Source organism: Daucus carota, chromosome 2 (assembly GCF_001625215.2).
Source record: "Daucus carota subsp. sativus chromosome 2, DH1 v3.0, whole genome shotgun sequence".
Lineage (NCBI taxonomy): Eukaryota > Viridiplantae > Streptophyta > Magnoliopsida > Apiales > Apiaceae > Daucus > Daucus carota.
In genome coordinates, this window is record NC_030382.2 from 44,342,628 (window position 1) to 44,359,377 (window position 16,750).

Consider the following 16,750-nt stretch of genomic DNA (forward strand, 5'->3'; position numbering starts at 1 on the left):
AATCTGATCGCATTATTAAAAAAAAAAAATTCTCACTTCTGCATTTTCCAAACCGCCATCAATATGACAATATATGGTGCAGCATGTAGAACTTTATAGTTCTCACATCAAATGGCATGCTTTAGACAGTACATGTTAGCGAAAACATTCATTTTCATGTACCATTAATAAGGCTTTCTACTTTCAGAACATTTAAAGATAATCGGCATCAGCTACAGGACCGGTAAAAGAATGTATACTCTAAGAAAAGCTGTGAAGTTGATCATTAGCACACATATATCAACGGCAGTGATACAAGTATAGAAAGATTACAGTTGTCGACTAATTACTTGCAGCTGCTGCCGGGGAGGCTCAATGAAGGGCCCAGAATAACCAGCCATTTGTTTGAGCTTTTATATACAGGCTCAGCTCAAGTTGTGGTAAAATTAGTTGATTGACAATTCTGACTGAACTTTTCTATTTTCTTCAGATTTTCGGTTTGTGAAGTTAAAAAGTACATAGAAAGCATAGATGCTACTCCAATGGTTGATATATACAGGCAAACAGTCATCTTCTTTGTTATGTACTTGTCATATATTGCTGACTAAGAGACACAGTTCAGAGCTTAAGGATTTCTACAAAGGATTTTAGTGTACACTTGAGCTCCTGCAGCATACTTCATAGTCAAAAATATATCTGCATGTCACATTTTCAAAGCAACTTGTTGAAGTTACATTAAGTGCATACCTGCTCATGTTAGATGGCAAACCAATTTTAGTAACTCCTGTATGTGCTGAAATCTGCTTCGCCTTGAGGCATGTAGCTTTTCCTTGTGATGGTTTTTTAATCTGCACCACCAACTTAAGAAATGATTTACATGCTTATACTATAGACAATTCCCAAGTAGAACTGGTCATTTCAGGTAAGTTAATATTACATGACAGTAGGAACCATTCACACCTCGGTTTCTCGTTGGAACAAGCCCAATTTGTTCTCTTTTGTTCCCTTAAATAAAATTAGACAATTGAATCAGAAGGTTAAATATGAATCAAAGACCTAAATCAATTCAACATTTGATAGGACTAGAAACCTTTGATAATGTACAGGTAGGACGGGGCAAATTTATGCGTGGTCCAGTGCTGGGTTGAATTTCAGCTGTCAGAGTGAGCTATATAGAACATAATGCCATATATGAGTCATGATAGAACTGAAGAACACACACACACACACAAGCACACATATACAACAAATTTTGAGACGGGAAATAAAGATATAAAGAGAAATTGCAAGAAAAGTTGTCAAAAGAGTTGCTGTGATTTGTAAAAGGTAAGTTAATAGGTATCTTGCTTATTGGTTTCAGTGAAATCGAGAGAGACGCAAAATTAACAAACTAAGTTCAGCTGATGAAAAACAACTCCACAATTTACCATGCTAAAAAGCTCTACAGGTGGATCATGTTGAGCCCCTCGTTCTGTATGAAGTTTAAATTCCTGCGACAAAACCAGAACTTCATGCTGCCACTATTTCATAACTTAATGCAAATTTGAGAGATGTAATACATAAAACTATATTTGAATCTGGGGTACCGTTGGAAGTGTGCTGTCTTTCTTGTTATTTCGAGAAACCCTAATGTCTGCTTTACTGGAGAAGATCTGCATTATGGGAAAATGTATTACCTTTAAATTACCTTTCAATATTTTCACTGACAAAGTCCTATGCACAATATAATACCTTCTTGTTCGGTGGTAGAGCTTTAAATTTGTGAACTAATTCACAGCCCTCTTTCTTAGGAGTGTTGATTACGTGCCACCTAGTAATAAGTGGAAATGCACAATAAAAAAAATTATAAAGTCAAAAAAGTAATATAATAAAATTTCCAAACACACAAGAACATAAAAGTCTTCAATTATAACCCTTTATAGAGTTCTAAGAGCAAGTCCAATGGTAGTTGTGAAATACATATAGCTATAGCTATATTATGAAATTAAAAAGTGATTTTTGATGTTAAAATAGAACTTGTAATCCGATGATAGTTTTAAAATAACACCAAATTATCTAAATATAGCTATATTTTACTCACAAAAACTTTAAATGCACTACTTTATCTGTCAACATTACTTTAAATATGGATTTTCCCACTTGCATGCTTTTACGGCGATTATAGTAACATCTATACTTGATTCAATATTTAGCACCAAGTATAGCAGTTTGCTATTTTACATCCATGTTTAACACCCCATTGAAGTGAGGTTTTTTGCTTGGGTGCTACTCCCTCTGTCCCATTAATTTTTGTACAATTTTTTTTTGCATTGTTTGACACGCATTTTAAGACTTCTATAAAGTATAGTTTTATAACTTATTTAAACAAAAAAATTTAAATAAAAATTTAAATATTATATTTTTAGTCAGAAGACTAAGAATTTTAAAATAATTTGTGAAACTATATTCTATAAGAGCCTTAAAATGTGTGTCGAGCCCTCTATCCCAAACGTATGCTACCTGCCGGGACAAAGGGAGTATATTATAGATATAGCACCACTTTAAGCACCTCCATTGGACTTGCTCTAACAAGTGCAATTTAAAATTTGACCTTTTGATATCCTTGTTGCTACAATCTGCAATCGATCCAGCAACAGAATGGTGCAAAACCTGCAATATGCCTTCAATTAAAAAATTGCTAAATGGTTACTTACATTAAACAGATAAGATTAGCCTTATTACACTAGATAGATATACTTGATTCTTTTCAACTATTAATTGAATTTTTTGTAAGATAACCTTAGGTTTACTAGAATGAGCTGAGGATGATGGAACATTGTGCTGCATAGCCCTTTCTGATGTTTTCAAATAAAATTCCTGGAGAGCAATGAGATTCAGAAAATGTTAGCACCTAAAACTGCTAAAGGGTGTCCACTCACAAAAGGATATCTCGAAATATAGTGAAGTTGTAAAGAGTAATATATTAAGAACTTACTTGAAACTCTGGTTTCCGAGGAATGCTACGTTTCGGAAGCAACATTGATGGGGCCTCTAGCATCTGCATGTTATAAACAAAATATTTGAATGAGGTAAATATGTTATTAAACTTGTTTCCTATTTCTCCATGTTACCGACCTTTCTATTTAATGGACGAGCTCTGAATTTAGGAGCTGTGGAGGTGAGTTGTTCATCATCTCTAACTTTTGACCTGTGATGTAAAGTAGCTTGTTAAAGCAACCTATGCAAGGACATGGCAATATTGTTAATGTCAAAAAGAATATGCAAAAGAAACCTCATCCTCTGTGCCCTTTGAGCTGTTTCAAAGGCAGGCTCTTTAGGAATAGTAAGCCGTAACTTAGCATGTGCCAAACTCTTGTCAGGTTTTATATCCTGCATCATTATTTGATAATATTCTGAGAAGATAGAATAGATTACAAAAGTCTTCTTCACATCATTTTTCCTAATACAAGGCAGATAATTGCCTGTCCAACTAATTAAAAGTCCAAATTCACCATTAAGAACAACTGTTGCTGAAAAAACAAATGCAGAAGGTGGAATGTGCGCTTCCATTTTCAGTGTAACATACCTTTTTGGGTTCCTTGTGAACTAAATGAGTTTGTTGATGTGTATCAGCAAACTGTCATGAAGAAAAATTAAATGTTAAACCAAAATTCTAGAACCGCTAACTGACAAGTCAAGTCTTCCTTCAGTGACTAATTATAGAAAGGATTTAGTCTGCACTAGCAAAATGCACATACAAACATGTCTTCAGTTAATATGCATGCAAGGAAACGCATGACATCTGATGTGGTACAGATAGAGGAACTCATAAACTTCAAATCAGAAAATCAGATTTAACTTGCAGTACAAAGGTGTTATACCGTTACAGATTAACAAAATATGAACAGAGAAGAGTCGCAATTATCTCCGACAGGGCCATTATAAATGGAAGGTAGTGGGACCAAACTGAAACATAATATATAGAGGCCTGTCTTGTGGCGTTACTTATATACTTTTAAAAGAAAAACTATACTGTGTGCGCTGCTTTGTCCTTTGCATTGTAAACAGTGGGACCAACTATACAAAAGCTACAATGAGCACTCACTGTGCTTGCAAAAAGAATAACTATCAGAAAAACCAAAAATTATGGCCAATCTTAACCTTACAGAGTTGACCTCCTTCGAGCTTTTGTCGTTTAGCAGGTTGACTCTCCAATGGAGAAATTTTTGGAACAATGCTTTTATAGTTCTCCAACTTTAGATACCTAAATTCAGAGAAAATGAATCATCAGAAATTAAACTTAAAAGTGGAACACTAGCCTATGATGGTTAATGCTTTAGTATAAGCTGTTCCAACACGGCAAAATCAGAAGGTCTAAAATCTCTGTTGTGTAAAATTCAGTAAAAAAGAAAGATGATAAAATAATCAAGTACAAATTTCTATGAAAAAATAGGTAAGATCTACCTGGAATCGCTGATTTTATGGGTTTGATTTTGTTTGGCTAATTGGCTTGCTGTTGGCTTCATGAGGGTTGAGATTCTTGGAAGGGACTTTTTGACAATTTTGTTTCTTCGATCCTCTGATTCGATATTGCAGTCATAAAACTTCAAATCTGTAAAGATTAAGGTGGTATTTGGCTTTTGCATATAAAGTCAACAAGTAAACAAACCTATTTACCAACACAAAGTTTTGGAGACCGTAATGAAGGAAAACAAAAGGGAGGACTTCACAACCTATAATTAGAGTGCCAAAGTGAACTCTGGACACTACAAGTATTTCATATCAAAATAAATAATTCAAATCACCTGCAGGTATGTTGGAGCATTGATCAGAAATCAGCTGTGTACAACCATTTAACTCGATGGAAGTCTTTCTATTAACACCTCCACATTCTGCAAGATATATACAGTCACTATTTATGACACAAAAATTGCATCACGTGCTAGTAATGCAAATAAATCAGCATTCAGCATATTAATGACAATCACCAGTCATGCATCCTATAGGGAACATAAAACCAACTCATGGAGGCTGGCCAATAAGCCCGGTAATTTTTTGAAGAATGCCTACTCTAATCCATGCCCACATTAACTACAAAAGTTCATATACGGCTATAATCTCTAAGAATGATTAAAGAGACCTAATTGATTATAATAAATAGTATGAACATCATAATCAAGAGTACAAGTCTACAAAAATATGACTACAGCACATTATAAAAACCAATTGTACCTTCGCGGCTCATATCCATTCTTAAAATTTCCATGTCACCACCCAAATCAGAGTCACTTTCTGTGAAATCCATGTTCTCGAAACCTTCAAATTTTGATGAGGCCGTGACATTATCTGGCAGAACGTTCTCCCTCAACACCGGCTTTTTAACAAAAGCTAGAAAGAAATCAAAAAACGGGAAACTTTTCCAGTCAATAAAACGTGCATTTAAACCAGGAGCAAAAGCAAAATAAAAGCCTGGCCCTTCTCAATTTCAATTGTATATAGAATATAGATACAGAATGACCATATAAATTCTAGTAACCATTATCGTGTGAGTTCGTCCAGAATACATAGGTATATAACTTCATCGCTTTAATCTTGATAATAGGTTGGGGCTTGGGTTAGGATGCACCAAGTAATTAAAATTTTATGCATTCGACCATTTAAAAAAAAGGCAGGACTGAGCACAGATATACAGCTGATATCCAAAAGGGGATTGATAAAATTAATCAAACTGGGACACGGTTCTTCAAAATCTTGAAAAAGAAAAGGCCCACACTAACTCCTTAAAACTAAAAATGAACACATTATTACAACACAGACACATTCAAACAGAATACAAGCTTCAGAGTTCAGACCACCTAAACCCACATTTATTTTTCACAAAATTACAAACCCCACATTACACTAGTTACAAAATACAATGTTTAAAGCAATCAAACCCACATTCTTTTGTACGAATTAAAAAGAACGCATTATTACAACATATGAAGATTAAAAACTTTATAGCAAAAAAGCCCACATGTCATGTATAAATAACAAAAAGTCAAATCTTTACCAAAAAAGATGATTAAAAATGCAAACTTTACAGCAACTAAGTAAGATCATTAGGTTTAGTGGTTACGAGAAGGAGGATAGCTTGGTCGAGATTGGAACCAAAGCTCAGCTTGAAGAGTCTCATCTACAGACTCTTGACGACTAAAATCAAAGAATCGAGCAGCGTCAAACTCGTAGTCAAGGTCGATTTCAATAGCTGTGAATGTGTACATTACAGTCTCTTCCATTTCTTCATCCATTCTCTCCCTCTCTCTCTGAATCTCTCTATCTCTCTGTGTGTTTCTGATAGAGGATAAAATAGATAGGAGGGAATGTATGTATAAGCGGGGACAATGTTGGTAATCGCGCCGAATGGAAGGGAAGATCCGGAATTTAAACAGTGGGGCTCCGAATAAATGTTGTTTGTACTTGTAATAATTCCTCCCCAAAGTGCCCTTGTATCTAGATAACTCAACTCAGTCTCGTCGCCTTTTTCCTCTCCTGTCTTGATTTGACAGGTGCTGCTCTTGTCTAGTTTTGTCAAATAATTACTCCCCCTCTTTCTCACCTATCTCTATACACCCGTCAATTTATAAATTCCAAACTTTTTTTTTTTTAATTATAAATTCCAAACTTATTACAGTAAAATTTTATAAATATAAAAATTTAATTATATCCATTATTTTATTTTAATATATTTATTTTATTTATCAAATATTAGTTGATCATAACACTTTATTCGCACTACACCAATTTTATATATTAAATATTAAATATTAATTGGTATCATCACGTTAATTATTTGTATTACATTTTTTCGCTGGATTACAAAAGAAATTTAATCTCTGTGCCACACCTGACACCTCATTTGTATCTAACTCTGCGGACAGAGGGAGTACTGTATAAAACTCCCAGCTTGACGAATTAGCAGTTGAGTACTCTCTCCGTCCCCCTCAATTGTTTACATTGGAGGGGGACACGGAGACCAAGACGATGTATGAAAAATGAGTAAAGTTAGATGAAAAGTGGGTAAAATGGTGGGACATACTAATATTTAATAATAGATTTGAGATAGTGGAGGAAAATAGTGGGTGTCATAGTAGTTTTTAATGTTAAATATGAGATAGTAGAGGAAGATAGTGGGTGTAATGATTAGAAAAACTTACTATTTATAGTAACGTAAAGAAATGAGAGGGACATCCCAAAATAGTACTCCCTCCGTCCCTCTCATTTCTTTACGGTTACTATTTTGAGATGTCCCTCTCATTTCTTTACGTTACTATAAATAGTAAAGTTTTCCCATCATTACACCCACTATCTTCCCCCACTATCTCATATTTAACAATAAAAACTACTATTACACCCACTACTTTCCTTCACTATCTCAAATTTATTATTAAATATTGGTAGGTCCCACCACTTTACCCACTTTTCATCTAACTTTACTCATTTTTCACCCATTGTCTTGGTCTCCGTGTCCCCCTCCAATGTAAACAATTGAGGGGGACGGAGGGAGTAACTGTAAAAAATTGAGAGGGACAGAGGGAGTATATAATAAATAATTTGAATTTTAAAAAATTAAGGATTTTATAATATATGCAGCAATAATTTTTATTCGTGTTTTTATTATTGTAGTACTAAATTTAATATCTATTATCAGTAGAATAATATAAAAATGTTATCAAAGTGTACAAAAGATGTGAAGTTAATATCTAATCATTAAAATTTAAATTGAGTAAACAAATTAGTATTATTATTCATGAAGAATCATAAATAAATCATAAATAAAGGATTATTATAAATATTTTTCTCCAACTATACCCTCAATTTAGAGTATGAATATTATTTCATTTTATTTAAATGTACGAAATTTAGCATTATTGGGTGAAGAATCGAGTAAATTGTTTTTGAATTTTGAGACGCGATGTCTTAAGTTTTGTGTGTACTTGGGTTCGGGGAGCTGACAAGTTCACCGGCTTTCGAGCCTCCGTTTCTGGGCCGCACAACTCTGTCGGACGAAATGCGTGGGCAGTTGAAAAATCGGGTCCGACTTCTTCACCGATTTCCAGATTACGCTTAACTATTTACTCCCTCCGTCCCGGTAGATTATATACGTTTGATTTGGATACGGAGACCAAGAAAAAGTGTAAAAAGTGAGTAAATTGAGATGAAAAGTGAGTAAAGTGGTGGGACCCATTTATATTTAATGATAGATTTGAGATAGTGGGGGAAAATAGTGGGTATAATAATGTTTATATTATTATAGAATGGAGATAGTGGAAGAATGTAGTGGGTGGAGTAGTATTTTATATTATAAAAAGTTACTATATTTGGTATGTATAGAAATGATGGGACGTCCCAAAAAGGAAACTGTATAGAAATGAGTGGGACGGAGGGAGTAATTCGTTTGTGGGTCTGCAGATTTGTGTGACCGAATGGCCCGTTTTCTGCCAATTCAAAGATCAACAGTGCGAAGAAACTACTCCCAGACCCAGAACCAGCCCAATATTATTTTTGTGCGTATTGCTATGTGTTTTTATTGGGCTCGGCTTTAAATTTCCGGCTTATTTTAACACTTTGGATGTCTTGGTTTTTGTGTATGGTTTGGGACTCTGGGCAAAAAGATAGAAGTGTTTTTTTTTTTTAGTTTCTTAAACTAGGAACTTAAGAAATACTGTACTACTTTATTTTGCTGATTTTCATTTTATTACAAAGTTTTCAACTTTTTAACGTGTAATAAATTTTATTTATTAATAAAAAAATTTGAATTATAATAATTTGATTTTTTTAATTTATAAATTTAAATAACCGAAAACTCATAATATAAATATTAATTGTAAATAATACTTTATATTTTATTTAAATATCAATTGTTGAACATTTAAGGTGAGTCATTTTTAGTCAAATTCGATTTCATTCTCGAATTTTGTATTATATTATATAGGAACGAGCAAAATTCATATTTACAAAAAAATTGATTCACATATCTTAATCTTAAAATTATATTTTTTATAACCAATCATCAAATATGTGTTTGGAATGGACGAAATTCATTCGTAATTCTATATCATAATGAACTAAACAAAACTTTTACTTTAATTATATCTCATATTATATATCTAAATTCTCCAATATATATTAATAAATATTTTAATACATAATAAATGAAATATTTGGATGAATTGCACTCAATTTTCTTCAAATTATGGCATTACCCAATTAAATTGAAGAAAATTTTAAATTCCAAAATTATATGATTTTATGAAATATCCAATTCCTAGAAAGCAGAAATAAATTAGTTCTCATCTCAGTTTTAACTCATTCCCGAATCTATCCACGACTACTAGTATTGAATAATTTCATTTGTCATCGTAATTAAAGAATGAAGTACGGTGGTTATCATAAATTTAGAAATTTATGTAGGAGCTTCACATATCTCGTACACGGACACTCCATAAATTACAGTATCCGTCCTACTCTGCAATGTATCCCTCCCCACAAACATGACACACTTTCAAATCTCCGGCCACCCCAACGCCCGATCACCGCCGTTTACGTCGGAGCGATGAGGATAATCGTGCCCCTCCAAGGCGTTGTTCAAGGCCGTGGTGGTCTTCTTCTAGGCTCAGCTATACCCTGCGCTCTCTTTTATTTTTTCCAGCTTTATCTCAAGCAACGTCAACGACGCCAATCTCCGCCGGAGCCGGAGCCTCCGGAGGTGTCTCCCAGGCTCAACAGAGTGCTTTCTCGCTCCATTTCGTCTCCTAGAGGCTCAAGTGGTCCGGCCCATGTTTCTTTAAGGGCTAATAGTATTGTTAAACTAGTTGATAGTGCTTATTTTGTTGGATTAAATAGGGTTTGTGAGGACCCTTTTCATGAATCTGAAAACCCAGATGGTGTTTTTCAGCTCGGATTGTCTGAAAACATGGTTGGTCTTTCGTTTTTGGTTACATACTCCTATATATGTTGTGTGCCTAATTGTCTATGTATATTACTATATTTTTGTTGATGTGTGCTCTTTTTGGAAATTGTAGTTATGTAAGGATTTGGTTGAAAAATGGCTGGCAGATAATGGAGAGAGTATATGTGGAATTGCTGCTAATTTACCAAATGATGGGCTTATGGAATTGAAAGTGGTAAGTGTTTTTCCATATGTTTTTTTTTTTTTGTTGAATATGGCTTAGAGATATCGTACTACTATAGTCTATATGTGTTCATGCCTCATGGTTCTTGGTTCGCCTTTCCACGTGTAATTGATATATAGTGCTTGTCAGATTAATCACTATATAGAGCCTTATAGTATTTTAAATTTCGTCTATACTGTAAGAGTGAACTTCATTATCGCCATCAAGCTTTAGTGTTCCAGCATATTATAATTACTCATACATTGCTCTGTTGGCTACAATCTACATGGTACCCATGAAATGAAGTTTGACAATGAATCAGTCAACTAAAATAAAAAAAATTCTGAATTGTTAAACTGTTTACTTGCTCAGTTATAGGTAGTATCACACTGTCCTTGCCATCATATTTGATTGATTCGTTTGGAACGCAAAATTCATGCTGAAAAGATGTCAAGACTAGTTCACTATATTCTATTATCCATTATATGCATCAATTGCAGCATTTATCTAGTTGACTTCAGAGTTCCTGCCCACTTCTTAGGCGTAGATCATTATTGCTAAAAATCCAGTTATTTGGAAGAATTGAACAAAGAATATTTATAAAATATCCTACAGTAATTAATCTCTTGTTTAGTGGTTATTGAATATAGAAAAGATGGGAAGTGAAGTTGTGGTTCTACTCGGTCATGGCTATGGGCTTTCCTATTAAATTAAGTAGAACATCGTATTGTTGTCATTCAAGGTATAATTGAATATGACTTGCTAAATAAACTTTCTTCCCTTCCATTTCCTACCAATATTATTAACTCCTAAGCAAGTCTTCAAATGCTAGTTGTTTAGGGGGTAGTTAATTGCTTTTGAATTGTCTGTGTTTACCTTTATCTATATCATAATTTGTATGCACTCCTTGTAACTCTGGGTTCTAGTATTGAACATCTCACTGTGGTGTGCAATTATCTGTATGTGGCGGGTTTTCTCTAGTTACTTTATACAATTCGAACTTGAGCAAACAATTAGTTCTATCATGTTACTCCTTCCTCTCTCCCCTGTGTATCAGTATATGTACGTAAGGTTTCAATTCCAATGCAGGAATTAACACGAATCATGTCAAGGGCCATAGATAAAATAGTCTTCTTCAACCCATCTCAAATGGTGATGACAGCTGGTGTAACTTCTGCAATTGAGATGCTTAGCTTCTGTCTTGCTGATGCAGGAAACGCTTTTCTTGTTCCATCACCTTATGACCCAGAGTAATTTTCTGAACTTCGCTGATGAAATTCTTTAGATGGCCATTTTCCATATCTTGAAAGTAAAGTAAGTAAATTTGGAACACAAATTGTAGTCTTGACAGGGCTGTCCAATGGCGGACTGGGGTTGAAATTATCCCTGTTCCATGCCGCAGTGCGGACAACTTCAATTTGGGTACACCTGCTCTTTACCGAGCATTTAATCAGGCAAGGAAACGTGGTCTTAAAGTTCGTGGAGTTATAATTTCGAACCCATCGAATCCAGTAGGCAGTTTGCTCAATAGGGAAACAATCAACAACCTACTGGACTTTGCTACTGAAAAGAACATTCATGTCATCTCCATTGAAATGTTGGCAGGATCCAGTCATGGTGATGATCAGTTTGTCAGTATGGTAGACATCATTGATTCTGGAGATTTTGACCGTAACAGAATTCATATAGTTTATAATCTTTCGGGAGACCTTTCTCTTACTGGCTTCAGTGTGGGGGTTGTTTATACATATAATGATATTGTTTTGGCTGCAGCTGAGAAACTTCTAAAATTCTCATCTATTTCAGTTCCAACTCATCAATTACTTGTCTCCATGCTCTCGAATCGAAGATTTGTTCAGATGTTCATAGAGGCAAATAAAGATAGGCTCAAAATGATGCACACTGAATTTCTGGCTGGGTTGAAGCAATTGGGAGTTGAGTGCGTGAAGAGCAGTGGAGGCTTCTACTGTTGGGCTGATATGAGAAAGTTTATTAGCTCATATAATGAGAAAGGAGAGCTTGGGCTTTGGGACAAGTTGTTAAATGTTTCGAAGATTAATGTAACTCCTGGTTCCTGTTGTCACTGTATCGAACCTGGATGGTTCCGGTTTTGTTTCACTGCATTGAAGGTAAAGGAAATCCCTGTAGTCATGGAACGTATTCAAAGAGTTACTGGAAAAGTATCTCAGAGTTGACAGTCATGGAGTAACTGGTGTTCAACAAGTAACTTACGAATATCTAGCTTGGTGAGAGACACCCTTTTGCAAGAATCTTGCAATTGCTAACTTCAAGGGTAGCCTCACAGATATGGATCCAAGTGACAAGGGGGAGAAGCCAAGCGATTCACTTAATTGATCTGGAAATGGAAGCTTAATGAATTCCAGTTGCTTTTAGTCTGCTCATACAAGATATCCCATAAACCTCCTCTCAGTGGTAAGAGCAAGCTAATGACTATCCAATTCCTAACCCTTGAGTTAGAGTTTATTCAAGTTATGGCTTCTTTCTTCAATTTGTTTGCAGTCTATTCATTTGTCGTGGTCTTTTCCACGCAAACCTTACACCCACTTCTGCCTCCTCTCCAGTCTTACGACATATTCATACTTGAAAAGTTCAAGTCTTAGTGGATAGTCTGAAAAATTGTATGTAAAGATCCAATCTGTTTTACGGTCAATTCCATAGTATGTATCTCAATCAGCAACAATGCACCGAAGATGCATAAATTTGTTAGCTCATTCTATGTTTAAGGTATAAACTCTTAGCTTGCTTTCGCTTGGATGAAACTTCAAGTTGTAACATTGCCATATTGCTAATTGTGCAACCATGTTAAGAAATTTTAGGAAAAATGAAACTGGCTGAAAGCCACAAGCATCTTTATAATGTCTAATCTGTCCATACAGGTCCACTTTGGACCACAGAAGCAAGTTAAATGAAATGAAATGGGAAGGAAAGAAAAACAAAACAAAACTACTCTACCTGTTAATTGACTATGATGCTACAAGTGTCAAGAATCCAACCCTAATCTAACAGATTCGAGAATCTGAACTGCTTCAGACATACTTGGTCTCCTAGAAGGCATTTCTGAAGTACAAAACAATCCCAACTTCATCACTTGAATCAACTCATTCTCTACAAAACCATGCAAACTTCTGTCCAAACAATCTGAAACATTACCACTCTCAATCAGCCTCCTAACATATTCACACAAAATCACCACTTCATTTTGATGATACTCCACCGGCTTCTTACTTGTAACAAGCTCCAGTACCACTACTCCGAAGCTATAAACATCGCATTTTTCACTCAGCTTCCAACTCTGTGCCAACTCTGGAGCAATGTATCCGACAGCATTGTGAAATTTTGTTATTCCACCGTTATTGAGCAGAGGGAGAAATTTTACTAGCCCGAAATCAGATAACTTTGCCTTAAAGTTTTCGTCTAGCAGGATATTAGCAGACTTGATGTTAAGATGAAGAATTGGAGGTTTACAATCATGGTGGAGATATGCAAGAGCTTTTGCTATCCCTAGAGCAATATGATACCTTCTAGACCAGTTCAATACATGATTACCAATACTCGTACTAGTGCTGGGATGATTGAGTCCGTAAAGATTGTCGTATAAATTTCCATTAGAAATAAAATCTGACAGAACTAGCTGCATTCTAGAGGACCAGTAGTAACCTTGAAAAGAAACAAGATTAGGATGGCGAAGGTTTCCTAATCGTCCGATTTCTTGCTCAAATTCATCCTGGTTCCGGATCCTTCCTAAAGTTTCGAGCTTCTTTACTGCAATCAAGATCCCACCTTCAAATTTCGTCTTGTAGACTGTTCCAATCGAACCCCCGCCTATAAGGGACTCTTTGTCCAGTAAAGCTTTAGTGCCAGCTTCCCAGTCTGCGTACTTTGAGGGCAAAGTTTTACTAAAAAGGACTAATTTTCCGACTATGACATCTGAATCTGCTGATCCCATCGGTGTGCTTTCTTCAACCACTGTCACTTCATCACTTCTCCAACGACGAGCCCTCCTGTTGAAAATGGTTACCATTCCAACACCAATGAGAATCACTGCAGCTGCGACAATTGCAACAATGGCCGAAACACTCAGAAGTTTAGATTTCCCTGTCGTAGGAATAGTGTCATTGCGCGAACAAGATGTAAGAGGAGCACCACATAGCCCTGGATTGTGAGAAAATGCTGATGCTCCAAATTGCTGGATGGTAGAAGAGGATGGTATGACACCAGACAGGTTGTTGTAAGAGAGATTAAAATGAGTCAAGTTCAACAGATTCCACAGTAAAGGGATTTGGCCTGATAGCAAATTTTCTGATAGATCAATCAGCTGGAGATTCGACATATTTCCAAGAACTGATGGTATGCTTCCATTCAGACTATTCTGGTGCAGATCAAGAATCACAAGATACGACATGTTGTAAAGTTTGCTCGGAATATTTCCTTGCAAAGCATTACCTGAAACATCCCTGCACAAAGATGTAGATTTGGTAAAAATGTTATCCAGTAAACATAGTAAATGATGCTGAATAGAGAATGAAAGTAAGACTTACAGTTCCAGCAGAAACCTGCAATTACTTATCTCATCTGGAATTTCACCAACAAGGCTAAGATTGTGCAGATCCAGAACTTGAAGTAATTCAATACTTCCAAATTCTGTGGGAATTGTTCCACTAATCAAATTACTCCCCAGTCGAATGACAAGAAGCCTCTTTAAGTCTAAAATGTTAACAGAAATGCTTCCATTCAACATATTATACCCAAGATCCAAAACCTTTAAGCCACTGCATTTCGCGATGCTACCTGGGATCTCAGCAGAAAGTTCATTACTTGATGCACCTAATATTTCCAATCTCTGGCTGCAAGATTCTACTTTTGGGATCATCCCCACAAACTCATTAGAAGAAACATTGAAATAGGTGAGATTACTAAATTGAAGAACATCAAAAGGGGCTGACCCAGTAAACCTATTGCTAGCAAGATCCAAAAATTCCAAACTTTTACACCGCGATATCTGTTCCTCAACAGGTCCTGCTAACCCATTGTTGCTCACAGAAAAGTACACTAAACCTGAAATATCACAAATTTGTGGTGGCAAGCCCCCACTAAGATTGTTGAATGAAAAATCCACCCCAAGAAGATTGAAGCATTTCCCAATTGTCACAGGAATCGAACCAGAAAGGTTATTTCTTGACAGAGAAATGAACTTGTTATTGAAACAATTTGTAAACAATGCTGAAGGAATCTCTCCGCTAAATCCATTTCTTGACAAATCAAGATACCGAATATTTGATAATTTCCCAATAAAATCTGGGATATCCCCAGATAACGAATTGGAACTGAAATTCATTTTCCATAATGTGTCAATCTCACCATACTCAGTTGGAATGTTCCCGGAGAATTTATTTCCAAAAAATGAAAGAATTCTTAAAGACTTTAAACCTGATAAGGCTGGTGACAAAATGCCACCCAAACTAGTATTCCACAACAGAATCTTATACACATTTCCAGCAGAATTACAGGACACACCATTGAAATCTTGGCAAAGGCTCTTACTTGAATCCCATGAACTCAAACTCTTGTAAGGATCACTTAATATGTTACCTTTGAATTGCAGCAAGATCTCCTTCTCAGTGAGTGGACACACTGCTGCAAACTGGTATCCAAGCAACACAAAAATGCACAGAACATACTTTCGTAATCTTTTCATTTTCGTGTGCAGCATCAAGAATTGCTGATCAAATTGTGTAAACAGGCAATTTCATAGAACATGATAATTTCAAGAATACAGTAGCAGCACATTTGTACTTAACATGTACTGTATATACAGATATATCTTCTGCAAGCTTGAGATGGCTTTGACTAGAAACTTTCTATAAAAAAATTGAAATTTCTGGGTGTTTTATGGGGACATTGAATCAAGAACACTAAAATCTATGTAAAATAAAATAAGAAAGTGAAGGGTTCAGAAGAGCAGAGAGATATGAGCACATGGGACATGCAAATTGCAAAGGAATGAGCAACAGAAATAAAAGAAAACTGAGTTGGGCTTTGCTGGAAAGGGCAAGAAGCAGGTAATGGCCATTTTTTACAACTGCTCATATATAAAACTTATGTGTCCATGTCTAAAAGGTTGTCACCACATGCTCTATTCATATTGCATCCTCTCTTGTCTCTCCTCCCCACTCTCTCAACACTCACTTTCTCTCTTTATATTTTGTCTTATATTATATACATATATTTCACACACACAGCTCTTATTCTCTAAAGAATGATATGTTGTAACTTGTAATAACATGCTGTAAAGTTACAAAACAATAAACATATAATACCTTGATCTAAAACCATAAGGTGTAACGAGGAGGATGGTTTACAAGGATCATATTATATTCCGACACTGAACAGAGACCGAAGGATGAAACAATTAGTGCCACTCTGCACAGTGAACACCATTACTATCATGCCCACCAATATTCTGCAGGGTCTTTGTCCAAATGACTTCACTACAATATTTATTTTATCCACCAACCAAGCCAGAGCGCACCACTATTAATCTTTCACCTTGATATCGAATCATACAAAACAACGCAAGTCACAAGTGGCTGTTGAAATTTAATGAGAGTTGCTGCATT

General features: G+C 35.5%; 3 protein-coding genes across 4 annotated transcripts; 1 reads left to right on the forward strand and 2 right to left on the reverse strand.

The window, feature by feature from the left end:
* Positions 1-208: 208 nt before the first annotated feature.
* On the reverse strand, positions 209-6,539 carry LOC108206624 (protein TPX2). 2 transcript variants are annotated; one of them, XR_010288961.1, is made up of 18 exons: positions 6,077-6,539; positions 5,191-5,346; positions 4,764-4,850; positions 4,423-4,570; positions 4,120-4,222; positions 3,545-3,595; positions 3,251-3,348; positions 3,094-3,166; positions 2,954-3,016; positions 2,758-2,835; positions 2,570-2,628; positions 1,711-1,789; positions 1,566-1,631; positions 1,407-1,469; positions 1,070-1,147; positions 917-984; positions 727-827; positions 209-645 (listed from the first exon to the last, which is right to left on the reverse strand). XR_010288961.1 is itself a non-coding variant. In XM_017376986.2 (18 exons), exons 1-18 carry the CDS (start codon positions 6,246-6,248, stop codon positions 627-629), a joined length of 1,539 nt encoding a protein of 512 aa, XP_017232475.1. In that variant the 5' UTR covers positions 6,249-6,538; the 3' UTR covers positions 209-626. The 2 variants fall into 2 exon arrangements, 1 of the variants encoding a protein (XP_017232475.1); XM_017376986.2 differs by having other exon boundaries at positions 940-984; positions 6,077-6,538.
* Positions 6,540-9,365: 2,826 nt separating this feature from the next.
* LOC108206126 (probable aminotransferase ACS12) lies at positions 9,366-12,911 on the forward strand. The gene is made up of 4 exons (XM_017376318.2): positions 9,366-9,916; positions 10,023-10,124; positions 11,202-11,362; positions 11,455-12,911. The coding sequence occupies exons 1-4, from the start codon at positions 9,371-9,373 to the stop codon at positions 12,305-12,307; spliced, it is 1,662 nt and encodes a 553-aa protein (XP_017231807.1). The 5' UTR covers positions 9,366-9,370; the 3' UTR covers positions 12,308-12,911.
* Positions 12,912-12,952: 41 nt separating this feature from the next.
* On the reverse strand, positions 12,953-15,986 carry LOC108206125 (probable LRR receptor-like serine/threonine-protein kinase At1g12460). The gene is made up of 2 exons (XM_017376317.2): positions 14,672-15,986; positions 12,953-14,587 (listed from the first exon to the last, which is right to left on the reverse strand). The coding sequence occupies exons 1-2, from the start codon at positions 15,841-15,843 to the stop codon at positions 13,114-13,116; spliced, it is 2,646 nt and encodes an 881-aa protein (XP_017231806.1). The 5' UTR covers positions 15,844-15,986; the 3' UTR covers positions 12,953-13,113.
* Positions 15,987-16,750: the final 764 nt, after the last annotated feature.